Source organism: Gekko japonicus, unplaced genomic scaffold, assembly GCF_001447785.1.
Source record: "Gekko japonicus isolate JY-2015 unplaced genomic scaffold, Gekko_japonicus_V1.1 scaffold981, whole genome shotgun sequence".
Taxonomy (NCBI): Eukaryota; Metazoa; Chordata; class Lepidosauria; order Squamata; family Gekkonidae; genus Gekko; species Gekko japonicus.
The window spans coordinates 182,079-195,791 of NW_015167567.1; the positions used below are offsets into that span (position 1 = coordinate 182,079).

The following is a 13,713-nucleotide window of genomic DNA, read 5'->3' on the forward strand; positions in this document are numbered from 1 at the left end:
GACCACTTAGGCTTTTTAGAAAGCCTTTGTATTAAGCCATTATCGGCTTCTAGGATTCCGCCTGTCAATAAAAGCCCTGCTAACCCGAACAGCACACACTCGCCGGAAGATCTTCCAGGGAAGCCCAGATGTAATCAGAGACGGTTGGGCTCACAAGACATTCAAAGGCTACCTGCCAAAGCTTTAGGAGGGGTGGCAGAATGCCTGATGCTGTCTAGTAAACTACAAACTTACTGAAGCATGGAATGAAACCTTTTTTAAAAAGCACATCCTCAGGAATATGGAGGATATAACATCGGCTGGTGGCAGCCAATGCTCCCTCTAAGCTGTGGAGTCTTGTGAGCAAAAATTCCACTTTGTGATCTAGTAGCGTTAAAGTTGCGAGCAAGTGATTTGGCTACTGCATGAATTAGTTTGCTCTGGAGCCCTCCTTCCTGAGCTAAGACAAAAATGTGTGAGCTGGAGGCTAAAAAACTGTGGAGTTAGCTCACACTAACTCAGCTTAGAGGGAACACTGGTGGCAGCACACAATTCTCAGACTAAGCACCAATCCAGGTTCACATTCTTTACTCTTCTCTCCAACTTTTGCTTGGCCCCAGGGTCTAAATCTGAGGGGAACCGCATATTACTAAATCACCCCAGGCTCTATCATATTCAGGGTCTTACCATATTTAGAGCAAGATGGGCAGTCGTGTTAGTCTGTCTGTAGCAGCAGGAAAGAACAAGAGTCCCAACAGCACCTTAAAGACGAACAAAGTTTGTGGCAGGGTATGAGCTTTCGTGAGTCACTGCTCACCGTATTTGTTAGTGTTGTGTACTACCAAACTGTCCTGAAACAGAAAGCATGTTTTTACATTCTCCAAAATGTGGACAACAAAGGGTGAGGTAGAGCAGAACAGGTCAATGGGAGCTTGTGTGAAGTTACCAGAAAGCAAGGCAATGCGACGCAGCTGCTGGCACTGATTACGAATGTACTACATGGCTGCACTGGAAAAGCAAACTGGAGAGTAAGCTCCCCCGCCCAAAAAAAAGTTACCCTCTTTGGTTCCTTTCCCCTCCTCCTTTTGGATTCAGAACCTCCTTTACAAATGTTTTCTTTGATGACTCAGGTGATGAGTGAACACTCTCTTCTGCCATCTCCTTCGCCTTTCTGGTCTATAGTGGTCCAGAAATGACACAGGAGCACAGACTGTTGCTCTGTTGTTAAATCTAAGTGGGTTGTAGTCTGGTCATCATCTGGATGGGAGTCTACCCTCAGAGCCCAAACTCATCCTTCTTATATTTTCATACCCAACTTTCCTTTCATCTAGAAAACTGTGACAAACAGGTTAGGTTCCACCTCTCCCTAAGAGTGACCAATGAGAGCTGAAGGAATGTTAGCAAGAGAGTCGGCTGAAAAACAGCAAGGAAGGGAACTGAGAGCAGTTCTGGAGAGTGAGTCTAGCTGAGTGAAGCTGTGGCAAAGAGGACCGTAAAGCTGACTGGGGAAAGATCCCAAAAGCTGGAAAAGGGAAACAGTTCAAAAGTTCAAATGAAAAGTTGTAACCTCTACACCAGGTTGGTGTAGTGGTTAAGTGCACGTACTCTAATCTGGGAGAATCGGGTTTGATTCCCCACTCCTCCACTTGCAGCTGCTGGATGACCTTGGGTAAGCCATAGTTCTGTCAGAGCTTTTCTCTCAAGGACAGTTCTGAAAAGAGTCCTCTCAGCCCTACCTACCTCACAGGGTGTCTGTTGTGGGGAGAGGAAGGACAGGCGCTTGTAAGCCACTCTGAGACTCGGAATGTAGGGTGGGGTATAAATCCAATCTCTTCTTTTTCTTCTATCTGACTTTCTTCAGTGTTATGATCAACTGATAAATACAAGTCAACTCTTTGTTTAAGCCTGTGGGCTGGTTGTCTCAGGGAAAGAAATCTACACATAGACACACATACACACAAGCTAAGATCTCGGTCTATATATACTTTAAGATGTGAATAAATGGTAGCAGCATGTGAATGGAACAGTGTTTGAGCCCCCAAGCCCAATAACACTGTTATTGGGATGTGGCCACCAAATGTCTTACAATCACAAATGATTTTACATAATAAGATCAAATGTGGAGGAAGATTTCCTAATTCTAGATTAATAGGGTAGATACACAACTTCAAAACATCATTTGTATCTAATGTGCAGTGTTTAAAATGGAATTGTCTTTGTATTAAAATCTCATCATGCTTATAAATAAGCAATTATTTTTAATAAGCTAGAACAGCTCATATGAAACGATCAGTCAGGAGCTCATATTAAAAATATTAGCTTTGATAAGAATGGGTAACTGCTGGTGATGGGGTTACACTTCAGACAAAAAAGCCATGATCGTTACTCAGATCAAAGCAGACAGCTTGGACATTTTTTAATGTGACTGATTTGGGGATAAGCGTGGGCAGAGGAGGCCAACTGCTTTCTGGCATAGACGTGAAATCTTAAAGAAAAATAATTAAGAGAGTGGTCAGGTGTGCCAGCTGAAGCAGCTTTATGATGAACTGGGTTTTAAAGCAATTCTTACCCATTCTTGTTACTAAGGGAACTTCGAGGAGGAACGTCATCCTTAATTGCTGTGTTAGCTCCTGGGAAACACACAGCATGGATCAGATTTAAGAAAAACTGGAATTAAAAGACAGTTTTATCAACCTTATTTTAGCCAGCTACCAGGTATACTTTGTTTAAAAGAAAATCTTGGAAATGTTTAGACATGTGGGCCCCTTTTCTGCAGGTTCTCCTTCACAATCTCTGATGCATGATGCAGTAAAATGACTGGTTTAGGGTTGCCAAGTGGAAATTTCTTCTTACTGGGGGACTCCCGGTCCGTGGCTGGAGTGTGTGCGTGCGAAGCGCCGCACGCACATCACCCGTAGATGACGTGACGACGCTGGGCACGCTGGGGGCGGGCCCACGACCATCCGAGGGAAAACCATAGTTTTCCCATCCGAGGGAAAACTAGTTTTCCCTCGGATGACCGTGGCCCTGCCCCCAGCGTGCCCGGCGTGGTCGCGTCACTTCTGGGTGACGCGCACGTCGGGGGGGGGGGGAACGGTGGGGAATGGGCCTCTGGGGCGGGGTTTTCCCCGCCCCCCCGGGGGGACTTGGGAAGCCTCGTTTGGTTTAAGGAAGTGGCTTATCTCACTGGCTGTCCAACCTGCTGGGACAAAAGTTGCAGACAAACCATCCCAGTGAGAAAGGGGGCTTTTCTAGAATGGAATGTGAACAGGTTTCTTGGCCTATTGAGCTTTTGTGGGCCCCGACTACAAGCAATCATTCGATTATTATACCTGAGAGAAGGTCCATTTGGAAAGATTAATGCTCCTTCATTTTGTAAGTTTTAAGGAGCAGCAGAAATAAATGAAACAAGCTTCTCAAAGAAGAAAAAAGAAACCCACAACATTTTAATGAATGTTACTTGTGATCTGGAGAACCCTGGAGTATGGATGGGCATGGACCAAAAAAAGGCGGTTCGGTGCAGGGTACGTGGGAACCCAGGGACCAAACCCCAAACTGGCCTCACATGGACCAAACCAGTCCAGGAAATTCAGGATGCAGCAGAATGCCTCCCTGGGGAGTCCCTATTACAGCCCCCCAAAGGTGCCCCCCAGGAAAGTGCAATGCTGAGGGGGTTCTGTGGCAGCCATGCAGGAGTTCCTTAGCAGAGAAATCGATACAGAAAAGGTTCCCTCAAAGTAGACCTTCGAACCCCCCCCTGCTCTAAATGATTTTTTTTCATTGACATTTCTATAGAATGTTCCTCTGCATCTTGTGCACTGCAAAAATACTAAATACTTTTGCTTAAGCAAGATGATAGAATTAACAATTTTTATTTTTTCTTTATGTAAACAATATCTTTGTTAATATTCTTACAAGAAAAGACACCTGGTTTTTTTAAAAAAATTACTTTTTTTTGAGGCAAGTGGTTCTTCTACCACAGACATGCCAAAAACAATAATTTTGGATAGTACTGGGGTAGGGAAGTTAATTTTAAGAGGTGACAACAAGTATCATTGTCTTTCCTTTGCTCCGTCATTCTTCGGCCTCTCTTCATTTATTGGCATCCCAGTTTGTACAGTTTATACATTATAAATTAACTGCAGCATCAACTGTTGTATGGAAAGTGTTTGACCAAAACAGCAGGTTGTCTAAAGGTGAGTGGAAAGGCTGTTGCTGTCAGAGGGCGCTTCTTGAACTTTTTGCACTTTCGGGCAGACAGTTATGATGGGGAAGCTGCCCCTTCCTCAAGATGTCAGCTGCTAAGTGAACACAATGGAGGGCTCGGTGAACTGGAAAACCTCTTCATCGTACAGCTCGTCAGACAGCTCTTCATCTCCATCAGCAAAATATGTGGGGAATGGCAGGTTCTTACTGTGGTCTCGGTAAGGACGTAAATTTGAATCAGTGACCTAGAAAACAAGAGCAAAAGGGGGCAATATATATATATTTTTTAAAAGGACAACAAAATCACTAAGCACAAAGTTGCAGCAAAACCAAGGAACCAACTGAGGTCACTTGGAATACTTCTTGCTTTAATTTTCAAATTTCTCTTAATCAGCAAAACTTAAGCTACAAACATTTTTATCAGCCCTTGCTTTCCTGTTTACTGAACAGTTCACGGGAAAGGTGTAGCAGTTTCTCCTGAAACACAGAAATTAGGAGAGTGTCGGTAGAGAGTAGTCAACATTGGTTTAATATTCAAGCATAAAATTGGTTTATTGTCTTTTTCCAAATTCTTCAAAGCAAGCTGAACAGTGTGATGCTGAAGCAATCAAAAGTTTAGTGTAACAACACTTGAAGGTGTTTTGTATATTACGGTGCATAATTTGAAACAAACATCTTTAAAGGCGAGACTAAGGCACAGAATGAACTAGACATCTTTTAAAGTATGTCCTCCTGCCTAATCCCAGGAATGCTTATTCAGAGGCAAGCACGGCTGGATTTACTGCCAAGTTAAATGTCCACTGAATTGTAGTCTGAAGTCAACATATTTTTTTTAAAAGGATGCAGCTAGGGCTGCAATTTAGAAGGCAAAATTAGAGTGGGAGAGGGTGTGAGAGAAAAGCCCTTTAAGAAGAAGAAGATAAGGTTTTTACATCCTGCATTTTGTTACCAAAAGGAGTGTCAAAACAGCTTACAATCTCCTTCACTTCCTCTCCCCCAACAGGCACCTTGTGAAGTAGGTGGGGCTGAGAGGGTTCTGAGAAAACTGAGACCGGCCCAAGGGCACCCAGCGGGCTTCAGGTGGAGAAGTGGGGAACCAGACCCAGTTCTCCAGATTACAGTCACTCTTAACCACCACACCACACCGGCTCTCTTTTAACCCTTTCCCATCAGGCTCTTACTGAACATTTGCCATACTATTTCTATATCCCATGGAAAACTTTGAAAAAACTTTGAAAAACAAACAAAACCTTGGCAAGTCCTGCCCTCAGAACAACCCCCACTTTTGTTGAAATGTGGCTCAAGTGGTTAAGACGCTGAACTGCAGGCTGTGGAAGGTCAGTAGTTCAGCAGTTCAAGACCCGGGCGCCGCAAGACGGGGTGAGCTCCTGTCTCTAGTTCCAGCTCCTGCCAACCTAGCAGTTCGAAAGCAAGAAATTGCAAGTAGATAAATAGGTACCACTTCGGTGGGAAGGGAACAGCGTTCCGTGCGCTTTGGTGTTTACTCATGCCGGCCCCATGACCACAGAAACGTCTTTGGACAGCGCTGGCTCTTCGGCTTTGAAACGGAGATGAGCACCGCAACCCTAGAGTCGGATTCGACTGGCTTTCGAGCAAGGGAACCTTTACCTTTACCTATTCCCATCCGAGGTAGCTCCTCCTCCTCTTTCCGCATACGCTGCATGACAGAAGGGTACCATGTTGGCTCCTTTGGACTCTTTGAGTCCCTAACTGTCCAGTCCTTCCAGCTGCTTTGAAGAGAATCACCCAGAACATCTGCAATAAGAACCTGGTGTGGGCACAAGTGGGCAGCCTATTGACCTTGCAGCCTTTGGGCCCTTCACAGCAAGACTCCGGTGCAACAACTGTCCTTCTTTCCTTCTTCCCAGACTAAGTATATTGGATATAACACAGAAATGAATAACTCTGAAAGGTCAGCTCAACTGCCTGGAAATTGTAACCCCCAAATACCACCAGGAGGAGAATCTAAGTGGTGCTTTGTCAGCACTTCGTATCATCAGGAGCTGGGGAGCAAGCAGGGTTTAATGGACTGCACAGGCATTTGTTGTCTTTGGTCCTAAATGTCACTGTAGCTAACAGTAAACGGTGTGCACACAGAGAGCGGCCAAACTGGGCCACCCACCGACAAGGCAGGGCTCTCTCCCTGCTTTGGGACATCACAGGCATGCAAAAAACATGGCTCTGTAAATTAGCCAAGAAGGAAATCCAGTCTGATGAGGTCTGCAAATGCTCCAGAAGGATGCTGAGAGCGACTAAGGGACAGTGAAGAGAAAAGGAGCGGAGGGAGGGAGAAGTGAGCATGCCCCCATTGAGAGAGTACTGGAGGAGGAGATTTAAGGGGATCGGGTGAGATTTCCAAATTGTTTCCATCTTCTGAAATTCCACCCCCTCCAATTTGGTTTTGATCATTTTTATTTCTCATTCTAGTCCACTTTAAGTAACCTGAGGAATGTACCATGCAGAACCCAAACACTGTTAAAAGAGGAGACACTTTTTCTAGGAGAGAAACACATGGGGCTTCCTGAACATCTGGACCCTGCAGCAGAGCCCGCCAAGGTGGTTATTTTCCCACACTCCAGAGGAAGGGGAGAGGGAAGGAGTAGAAGGGGATGCTGGCTGACAAGCTACCACATTGCCAGGTTCTTTCACACAACCTTCATCCGGGTTTAAAAATCAGATTTAGGGATTCGTCAGTTCCCCCCCCCCCAAAAAGCATCTTGTTCCAGTGAAACTGACTTCAACAAATGTGACTCCCCCCTCAAAGCACACCGTATCCGGGGGGGGGGGTGTGTTCATAAAAGCAGGCAGAAGACTTTGCATCTCTCTACCAGAAGGAAGACCTTAGCATCTCCGTCCTCTGCATTTGGCAAAAGTCAGGAACAACCTATGCGTTACATGGCCAACAGTGGGAGGGCTTCTAATGTCCTGGCCGCACTGGTGGACCTCCTGATGGCACTGGTATTTCTGGCCACTGTGTGATACAGAGCGTTGGGCTGGATGAGCCTTTGGCCTGATCCAACATTGGTGTCTCTTATGTTCTTATGTTCAACTCTGTCCCTGCAGCTGAGTGAACAACATGTGCAGCCCTAAGAATGCTTTTCTGGGAGTAAGCCCCACTGAGTAGTCTTGAGCAGGATGCAGACCAGCTTAAGATGTAAGCATTGCTTCCTGGCTGTGTAAATGGGGGAGTGTAACTTTAGGGCTTTTCAAAATGTAGTTTATGGTTGCAGCTGACTGGATATACCACAGATGAACTGGTGTTTATGGGGGAAAGTATAAGAAGAAAAGGAAATACAAGTCAGAAGATTCTGATAGTCCTGCAAACCAGCTCTGAAAGGAAGAGACTTACTGCAGATTCAGACATCAGAGGGCACAAACTGGCCAAAATGACTTGCCTAAACACTTGCCAGGATAAAAGGGATCTTAGACAGCAGATGAACCCGGAATCCTATTGAACTCTGTTCAATGGGGCTTACTCCCAGAGAAGTGTTTCAAGGATGGCACTGCAACCAACCTTCTAGAAGACAGCTGACCAGGCAGGCTTTTGCAAGGAAAGACTGCCTCAAAGGGGGGGGGGGGGCTACCATTACAGAAAGGACTGAGATCTTGTGGCGATCCACCCAGCCACCTTTAGCAGGGCACGCAAAGCAGGGCTTCACTTCATTCAGCCCTCTCTTCCAGTTCAGAAGCCCTTTTAGGAGCCTGCTAAGGTATCCTACAATAAAGTCTGTATAGCCTGCATGTCTCTGAGGAACAGATGCTTTAGCATATTTACCTGGGATTTAGTAATGGTTTTTGTCTGGTAAACTAATGCCCTGCCAATACCTAGAAAAACTAAAAAACACATACAATGCTGTGTGCTACTGTCAGCGTAGCTGCTGGTACGAACAATTCAGCAGAAAATAATCAGCGAGAACTGCTTGAACAGGTAGCAAGAACGATGCTTAGGAAGAGTGAAGTCACAGATCACTCAAAATAAGCTCAGAGAAGCTCCGGGCAGTATCTGGAAGTACAGCAGCAAGATCTGAGGCACTCACAAAGCTGGGCCATGTACTTGTGTCCAAGTGTGCACGTCTAGATCCCCCAAGCCCCTGAACAACAACAAAACAGTGTTCTGATATGAAGGGGCTATGGAGATGGAAATGTTCAATTTGCCTCTGCCAGGCTTCTTTGCTCTAAAAAGGGTTACAGCAGGGTATCAGGCAGCCTGCCAGAGTGGAGAATTTGGCTAAGGTGAGTCATGTGCCTCAGCCGCACGGTTTTCCAATCTGCTGCTTACATTAAAAGAACAACCTTGCAAGTTACATTTCTTTGTCTTAACAACACAGCAGACCTTTGAGGCTTAAAACATAAAAATGTAACCCCCGTGCACCAATTATGCCCTAAGGAAAGGCAACATTGGCTTGCGCCACGGCTTCCTGTCAAATTAGGTTATAACAGCCAGAGGCACTCCATAACAAAGCGCTGCGTTTCTAAAGGTGCATTTCCAATTTAATGGGCTCAGGTGGAACTCCCATGAGCACAGGCAGATGACAGATCTCACCCACAGTGGCAATGATAAGAATTAAAGGAAACAGAGCCACAGGGCAGGTGAAAGATGACACGAGAGCTCTTGATGTTTTTATTATGCTCAGCCTAGCTTCAGGAGTCCAGCCAGGAGTCAAAAGCACAGGCCAAATTAAAATCGTTCATCTGTCGATACCCAGAATGTATCCTAAGTGCAGAACTCAAGAGTCCACATTTCAGAACCCTGTTTTTTGGCAACAAGCGTACACTGCTTGGTTTCTCCAAGCTCTACTTTGATGTCACGCACCATAACATGAGCTCACAAGTCCTTTACGGAACACAGAGCTAAAACACTGGAAATGTTACTTAAAAAAAAAATCATTAAAACAAGCATCTCTCTCTTTTTTTAAGTGTAACAAGCTGTTTTTTCTGCTGAACAGAAAATGGGAAGGGTTGCACAGGAAGAGCACAAAACACTGCACTGATTAAGCCAGGGACACACCAATGCTCAATTATAAGACTTGGCATGTTTAGGATTTCAGAAAGGACTTAAAGCCATTAATTTAAACCATTTCAAGTCTACTGGGAAAAATGTTTTCTCTAAATGTGCATCTGCCAAGGTGCACAGTGGCTTAATGGTTGCCAAGCAACAAACTTAAGAGGGTATCAATGCACTGGAGCTGTGCTTTTTATGCACTCCAGACATCAGCAACAAAACATTCCACACTTTTTTCCTTTACTGTTTTAGTTATATCAAGATTTTTGTAGCTGACTGAAACAGGCTGTTCTTGAACAACAACCAACAACGAAAAGTAATCCCTGAAAAAGGCCCAGAGCATTTACACATCAGAACTCCACACACTTCTGCAGTTAGCACATCACTGACTCCCATACTAGGGAAGAATGATCAGTGCAAAACTGAGCCGATAAACCAACAATGTTCTAGGCACGGTTCAAGATAATTGGGTTTGGTCACTGCAAACCTCAAACAGCCTTGCCCAATGTAACTTGGGAATGGCTTTTCTCATTTGACCCTCACCCGTAGGAAATGAAATTGGAGACTGTGTGAAGGCAGGACCTACTCTGTGGGGGCACCACAATCGCTTCCTCCCCAGAAAGATCCTTTGACCCATGAAGATGCTTTTATTTCCACAAGCTTTCAGATAAGGCTTAACTCTGATAACAGATGCTATTATTTGTCTATTCTCGTTTCACGCTACAGGTATTTCAAATGTGTTTTGCATTGCCCACTGCCTTTTTATAGTTTCCTATGACCTGCAGCAGGGCAGAAAGGAAGGAAAGAAATGCAACATAAAAAAGGGCATGTCAGATACACCGCACTGGCCGCACAGTAACATTCTATCCCCTACAATACTACCTCCACCGTGAACGCAGTGCTGTGAGGTTTAAAGCAACCTTTTAGGTCCAGCTACATATGTCGAAGCTGTAGGCACAGAACTCTGAAACATCTTCTCAACTCAAAGCGTTTCCACCTGAGTGATACAGGCTAACGTATTAGAATCATTTGGTGACAGAAAAACATGTGCTGAACCATGTCCCCTGCAGGTGAATTCAAGTAAATGCTGTGAAATGTTTTGATTGGAGGGAGTGCTTAACACCAAAGTACTGCAGAACTGCAGAGGCATAACATATTACCAGCCATGATAAAATCCGTGTTATCCTTACAGCTTTTAGCGCTGGCACACGACAGAACACCAAGAATGCCTCCTGAAGGCAAGATGTTCACAGTTGGCTGGGGGTGTCTGTAAGGAATATTAATGTCAAGGGTACTGGCTTGAGAACTAAGGAGTCTGGAGAGGAGGCAGGATTGGTGAAGGGGGAAAGCTGGAGCGTAAATGTGAATCGGAGTCAAGTCAGAAGGCTCGAGCTAAGAAAGACTGAAGCCAATACTGATTTCATTGCTTTTTAACACAGCACAAAGGGTGTGTGTGTGCTATGACACCTTCAAGGCTAACAGATTAACTGTAACGTGAGCTTGCATGGGCTGCAGACTCATTTCCCCAGCGCCTTCACTTACTGGAGACTGAAAGAGAGCCAGTGAGTAGGCTTAGAGAGTGCGTGGATCTCACAGAGGGGAATGGCCACAATAAGGAAACTCATCTCACTCTGAATGCTTTTACTCATCCTGTTGGTCATCCGACACGAAAGCTGCACGAAAAGGTGGCTTCGCTAGCCAAGGTTTATGGCACTAGCCGAAGGAAGGTTGCCCTGTGGCGAGAGGCTGAAAACATACCAGTCAGGAAAGGCACTCCGACAGCCTGCCAGGGTGTCTAATCTTTCACCACCCCCTCAGCTGCTGGAGGCCTCTGCTCCGGCTACATGATCACTCTACGGACGATGTCGTTTCTAAGAGCCCTAGTTTATGAGGAAATTTGTAGAGTTGCCTCTTCTCATCGCTCATTCTTCTTCTCTCTCTCCTCCTAGGAGCGTATGCATATGGGACTCACCCAAGCCTTCTGAAATCCTTTAAAAACTGTTTCCCAAAACCAGATTTGTAAGAGGAACAAATGCCCATACTGACCCTCCTTTCTGAGTGCTTTAGGTCAGGTTAGGGAAAGTGGAATGATGGGGGCAGGGGGAAGACGACAGGGCAAGCTTTGGGTCCCACTGGTGTCGGCTATAAGAGTTGGATATCTGGCAGAGTAAATGAAACTTAGCGGAATAATGCAGCACAGACAGGTGTGTGTTTAACGTCTAAGAAAACAAGTTTACTTCAAAATTAGGGAAAGGATTACATGGAAAGAAAACAACAGTCTACCTAACTCATATTTCGAGTTCTGATAAGAACATAAGAGACTCCAATGTTGGATCAGGCCAAAGGCCCATCCAGTCCAACACTCTGTCACACAGTGGCCAAAAATACCAGGTGCCATCAGGAGGTCCACCAGTGGGGCCAGGACATCAGAAGCCCTCCCACTGTTGACCCCCCCCCCCAAGCACCAAAAAGACAGAGAATCACTTGCCCCAGAGCCCCTATCTATACCTTGTGGCTCATGAGGAGGCCTCCCTCCATCTTAAAATGACCCAATCAGCTAGAAGAGCAAACCCCTGCCACATCCCACCTTCCACTCCCTATAACTCCTGTCTCTGCTCAACCTGCTTCCGTCTCTCGTACTTGGGGGGTTTGCCCCTGAACCCCACGTGGGGCATTTCTTCCACAAAACCATGTTTAAGTACTCTAGAAAATACTGAATGTAAATTGTACCTCTGACTGCCACAATGGAAAGGTCACTATCCAAAGAATGGCAATATAAATTCATAAGGAAGAAGCAGCCAGTCCTAATGCTCAATGTCATTGTGAATTTGCTTACCAAAACTCTGTTCACAGTGCCTGAGCATACAGATTGGACTTTGGAGATATCCTCCCAGGTTGTGTACATGCCTATGTCTACGCACTTATTTGCATCCTCTACACATCCCTGACCTGGACGGCCCAGGCTAGGTCAATTTCATCAAAGCGTGGAAGCGAATAGGATTGGCTTTGGTTAGTATTTGGGTGGGAGACCTCCGAGGAAGTCCAGGTTCATTATGCAGAGGCAGGCAATGGCAAACCATCTCTGAATGTCTTTGGCCTTGAAAACCCCAAGGGCCCACCATAAGTAAACTGTGACTTGACAGCCTTTCCGGCACCACCATATACAAAAATGGAATGGCCAAATAAAAGGGATTTCATCCCTGGATTATACCAGTGGCCTTGTGGGTGGTGGCACAGGAGCACAAGCTCCCGTGGCCAGCCACGTTTCTAACATGCATGCTAGGTCTGGTATTAATCATACCAATTCATCAGAATGTGGACATTCAGGGGAAAAGTTATTCCTCACTGATAGCACTGAAAGAGATAGGGTTATCAGCCCTTCCTCTAGTGCTGTTTATGTCTTTTAATTGAATTATTTTACAATGTTAACTGTATTTTTAATCGTTTAAATGTTTTAATTTTCGTTATAACCGTTGCCTCGTGAACCCTGATTGGGTGGAAATGTGGAGCAAAAATGTTTAAAATCAATAAATAAATATGGCAATAAGCTGACTAGTTTCTATGGCACAGAAAGGGGTGCCCATGACAAGCAGGCTGCAAACATTTCCTTCTGCATACTCACCCAGTACACAATGCTTGGGGGTTAAACCCAATGGCAAGAAACGTTAAAGAGCATACGGAAGTACTCCTGGTCTCTAGGGTGCTGCTGGACTCAAATCGAAGATCATGCAAAACACATTCACGGAATGGCACTGTGCAAACACAATATCAAATAGCTCAAAAGTGAAACTTACCTTTGCCAAACAATTTGTGTGACCTGGGACAGTACCATGGACATATAAGATGTTGTGCTTCACATTGACCCGCCAGATCTGTAAGATTAAAATGTTCACACTGAAACCCAAGCATTACATTAGGGTTTTGTAAGCTGCTCAGTTTGCCAACTATAACCCCCAAAGGGTGGTGAAGACAACACCACGTGGTGGGAAAGTCACATGGGGGGGGAAGTCAAGATATGAATCTAAAAGAAAATGAGGCTATGAAGCAACAAAAAAATACAGAAAATTATTCCTCCGTTTGACAGGGAGATTGGTCTGCAGTGGGCATCAGAAACAACTTGCACGGTGGGACACAGGGAGAATTCTCCCTCCTTACACGGAATACCCCTGAAGGAGATGTGGCATCTTCACGAAAGGGCACCAAGAGGAGGTGAAGGAGACACGGGGCCACGGCGGCAGCACCGCACAGGAGCACAACTACACAACAGTTAGCAGAAGGCGGCAGTGCCTTCTTCCTCATTCAGCAGTGCTTCATGGTGGGAGTGGGAATTCTCCCTGCACTCCATCGCGTGAGGCACTGTGTGGGGAAGGGGGGGGGAACTGAAGTACCCCCATTTTATTAAATCTATTTATCAGTCACTTTGCAACTTCAAGAGTTCTCAAAATAGCTTACAATATGGGGGAAAATGTATTAATTAGTGTCGGGAGGGCGCTCTCACCCCCCTC

General features: G+C 45.4%; 1 protein-coding gene across 1 annotated transcript in view; it reads right to left on the reverse strand.

The window, feature by feature from the left end:
• Positions 1-3,911: 3,911 nt before the first annotated feature.
• Positions 3,912-13,713, reverse strand: part of MRPL3 (mitochondrial ribosomal protein L3) — a 40,797-nt gene continuing 30,995 nt past the window's right edge. The window contains exons 9-10 of the mRNA XM_015413841.1: positions 13,003-13,080; positions 3,912-4,430 (exon numbers count right to left, since the gene is read on the reverse strand). Coding sequence (XP_015269327.1) covers positions 4,281-4,430; positions 13,003-13,080 — 228 coding nt within the window. The 3' untranslated portion in view covers positions 3,912-4,280. The remainder of the gene's footprint in view (positions 4,431-13,002; positions 13,081-13,713) is intronic.